Below are 3674 nucleotides of genomic sequence, written 5' to 3'. Positions count from 1 at the left end.
ACCAGAGCTGTTTCAGTGCTATGATGAGCTCTAAAGCTCAGAAAGTTCATTGTGGTGTAAGTGGTCATAAACTTGTTTGGCAACTGTATTAAAATATATCTAGGATTATTCTTATCCTCCTCTATTAATGAGGACAGTTATGCTGCTGTTGTTTTATGATAGGTTATTATATATATCATTAAACTGGTTTACCATACTGGGTAGGATTCCCATAGGCATGTTTTTCTTTTTCAAATGGGCTGCTTACTGTCTAAGGCAGTATGCAGAAAACTAGCAAACCCATCAACAAAATCAATAATTTCTGAAGGGGAATCAATCAAATGTTTTTCCTTTGCAGCACTGCTTAGGGAAACAGAGGAGAGAGAATGTGAAACAGATTCTTAAAAAATGTATAACTGCATTATCTGACAATTATCTGCTAAAGTGAAACCCTCTTTTTGGGGAAGAGAACTCCTTTTAAGTAATTTTAAAGTATACTAGGACAGGGTTGTGAGTAATCACTGTACATTCCTTCACATTCAATGCCATATCAGTACAAAATTCAAAGTATGAAGATGAGAATGTGTGGGACTATTCACATTTTGAACAAAGCCAATAGCGTCTAAGATAGCATTAAGGGCTGCATTTAAGTTATGACCTTTAGTGTCAGCATGGATGTGTCTATGATGACCCTGCGAGTATTTAACACCAAATTAGATAAGAACTCTAACAAAAAATTCAAAGTAAGGACCTGGTGGACGATACAAAGCTACAAAAAGAAGAGGTTTTGTTGCTTTGCTTTTTGGATGAAGGAAAATAAGGGTTAAATGTTCAAAAGAACTGTGACAATTAACTGGCTTTGGGTAGATCAATAAATCAGACCAAAAAAGTTTTGTTCTTTCGCCTCCTTATCCAGAATTTTTTGGTATATGAAAGTATAAAAATGACTGCAGGGAGTTGCTTCATTTGCCAACATAATCCTGTTGTTGCAACCAGTTTTCTGTAAGACAACATTAATCAATTTTACGGTCATATATCTAGTCATTAATTACCAGATTTTTGAAAGAAAGAGGTCTTATGTTAAATAAAGGACATCTAATTGTTTTTACTTTTTTGGAATCATTTTAGATAGATTGTCATGTTTTTCTCCTATTGGATTATTTTCTAATGTATTTGATTTTGGTTATAGGCAAGGTACTATCTGTTCCTGTGGTTTTTCTTACTTTATTTTTTTTTAAACTTTAGAAAACTTTTAAAAAAAGGTCATTTAAAAAACTCTTTAGAGAAAAGATTTTTATCGACCTGATCTGCCGACACTCATGTTTGTAGAGGTGAAACTTCCTCTTTAGCCTTCAGATGTCTTTAAAGGCAAGACAAAGACAAGTATTGCCACTTGCCTTGATAACTACCTGCATCAATCCTCTTTGTGTTTTTGTCTTCAGGTTCCGTGCGGGTTTCAAACAGGCGTTCCGCTGCTGCCCCTGTGTTCCTCGAGGCTCATATGAAGGACTAGAACTAAAGTCTACTCGATACCTGCAGACCCAGACCAGCGTTTACAAGGGGAGCCGAATGGAGACCACAGTTTCCACCGTTCTTCATGCTGGGGAGGAATCAGAGCAGCTGAAGGGCAAAGCTAAAGGAGGTCTTGTGGCTGGAGGGGCTTCTGTTGGGGGACAACCACATAGCTCTTCTCTGGATCTCACTTCCAATGGGTCCTCATCACGGAGTGTTTCCAAAACCGTTTCAGAGACTTCCAGTTTCTTCTCCAGTAGCAACCTGCAGTAGACCCAAAGCACAGGCAGGTTTTTGGCAGATGGCGCTAGAAATGTGCTGACTGTTCACAGAGCTGCAGGGAACAGCTTCTCTTTGTTTTACTGTAACATCATCCTAGAGAATTTGGTCGTGAGTGCTGCCTTTACCAACAGCACCGTAGTAGAAAATAATAGATTAGTTTTAATGTTCATCAAACATCAGAGCTGAACTGCAGCAAAGAGCTCCTCATCAAGATAAACACATTCCAGTTTAGGGCTAAATTGAGGCAGATGCTGTCAGCTCTGATCTTCACAGCCTCTGCTTGTCAACGCAGCACCCCCCCCCGTGCAGAAAAGGGGGCTCACACATTTTTTTCAGTGACATAATGTGTGTGAATTCGCACACAGTCTATTTTGGACCAGAGCACGAGACCGGCATGATGTGAACAAAGCTGTGGCGGGTTGTAACAGAGGGGCTTCTTCTTTTCTACACCTCCACCTCAGCTCCAAGCTGATGATGACAGGAGTTCTCCAAATGATCAATTCTAAACTTGAACTTTTAGGAACTCTGTGCGACTTGATCCGAATGCCAATTCTTATCTCTCTGAGCAGGACCGCATTGGAAAATGCAGCATGCAGAATGAGTGCATATCTCCGTGAAAGGGGGCTCTAAAGATCCCCTGCGGGCTTTTCTGAGAAGTTCTGGCAATCACTGAAAACACCAGCAGCGACTGGCTCATCTTTCATCTGTCAAAACATTGACTTCAACAGCTGGCAGCACCGTTTCTGAACACACAAAGGTTTTTCTTAATGCTGCAGACGGTTTTAACCTGAATCCAAACTGCACATCAAAGGAGGCACTGTTTCAGAACCCGACAGATCCAAACGACACGTGTAAAAATGAATAACTTATCAGCTCAGAGGTTTGCAAACCTGCGTTGTGTTTCTTGAACATCGCATTACAGTGTTAGAGTTTCTACCAACCTTCTAATTGGAGGATTTAAAGCTGCCATGAACGATCCACCGTCTGTCTGCTGTGAACAGCTCCTTACTGTAAAAACGATCAGACTCACTTCTGACATCCCGTGTTTAAGGTTTAGATGATGACTTTTGTTCTGTGTTTTAAAGTGTTTCTGAGTCAAAGTGTTATCCAGCTACATATCAGCTTTAAAGTTTAACCATGAATGTTGAAAGTCAGTGATCTGTAGCTTTTTAACATGCAGCCTTGTGCCTTGCTGCTTAGCATAATGTCTGTGAAAGTCTGAAAAAAATCACAGCAGCTGTTTTCTGAGAGGAAGGGGGGCTGGAGACACTGTTACACCCTACAGTATAAACACCCCCCCATACACAGATATATGTGACCTGTGGTTGTAGAGTTTATGCTTTGTTGCAGTATTCTTATTCAAATTCTTTAAAAGAAAATGACTTTATGGTCTAATGTAACATAGTGCTACTTGTTCCGATTTATTATCTGTGAAAAAGGGTTTCCATGTTGTGTTTTATGATTGTTTAATCATCTATATAAAGAGATCAGTAGGATGAGTCGATACCTGAATGTTGTTCAGTGTTCCTGCAGTGTGTTTAGCAGCTAAACTCTCAAGCTTTAAATATTTCTGCTTTGTAACGATCAGTGAGAGGTATTAGCCAAATGTTAGCCATTAGCTTACATAATGAAAGAAAGGCATCTTAGGAGTCTCGCTGAAGTGAATTCTTAAATCCTGTTTTCCTTCATTCAAGGGAAAGGGCTTCATTTTCACATCTTTTATATGAAAAAAATATTGCTGGCTTACATCCGGTTTTAAAATATGTACTGCTGGCAGGAAAGCAATACACAGAAAATTCAGTTCTATTCAGTTTATTTCTATAGCGCCAATTCACTTTCCAGTTCACCAGATCATCCAGTAAGATTGATTCAAAGTTTTCTATCTAACCAGTTGATTGCAT

At 39.4% G+C, this 3674-nt stretch overlaps 1 protein-coding gene across 1 annotated transcript in view; it reads left to right on the top strand.

Moving 5' to 3' along the window:
• The window catches only part of tacr1 (tachykinin receptor 1), a 149784-nt gene extending 146116 nt beyond the window's left edge, over positions 1-3668 (top strand). Inside the window, exon 5 of the mRNA XM_015399646.1 lies at positions 1422-3668. Within this exon, the coding sequence (XP_015255132.1) occupies positions 1422-1764 (343 nt within the window). The 3' untranslated portion in view covers positions 1765-3668. The remainder of the gene's footprint in view (positions 1-1421) is intronic.
• Positions 3669-3674: the final 6 nt, after the last annotated feature.

The sequence above is a fragment of the Cyprinodon variegatus genome, unplaced genomic scaffold, assembly GCF_000732505.1.
Source record: "Cyprinodon variegatus isolate N-32 unplaced genomic scaffold, C_variegatus-1.0 Scaffold1034, whole genome shotgun sequence".
NCBI classification, from domain to species: domain Eukaryota; kingdom Metazoa; phylum Chordata; class Actinopteri; order Cyprinodontiformes; family Cyprinodontidae; genus Cyprinodon; species Cyprinodon variegatus.
The sequence above is the reverse complement of the archived record's forward strand: the minus strand, read 5'-3'. Positions and strand labels throughout refer to the sequence as shown.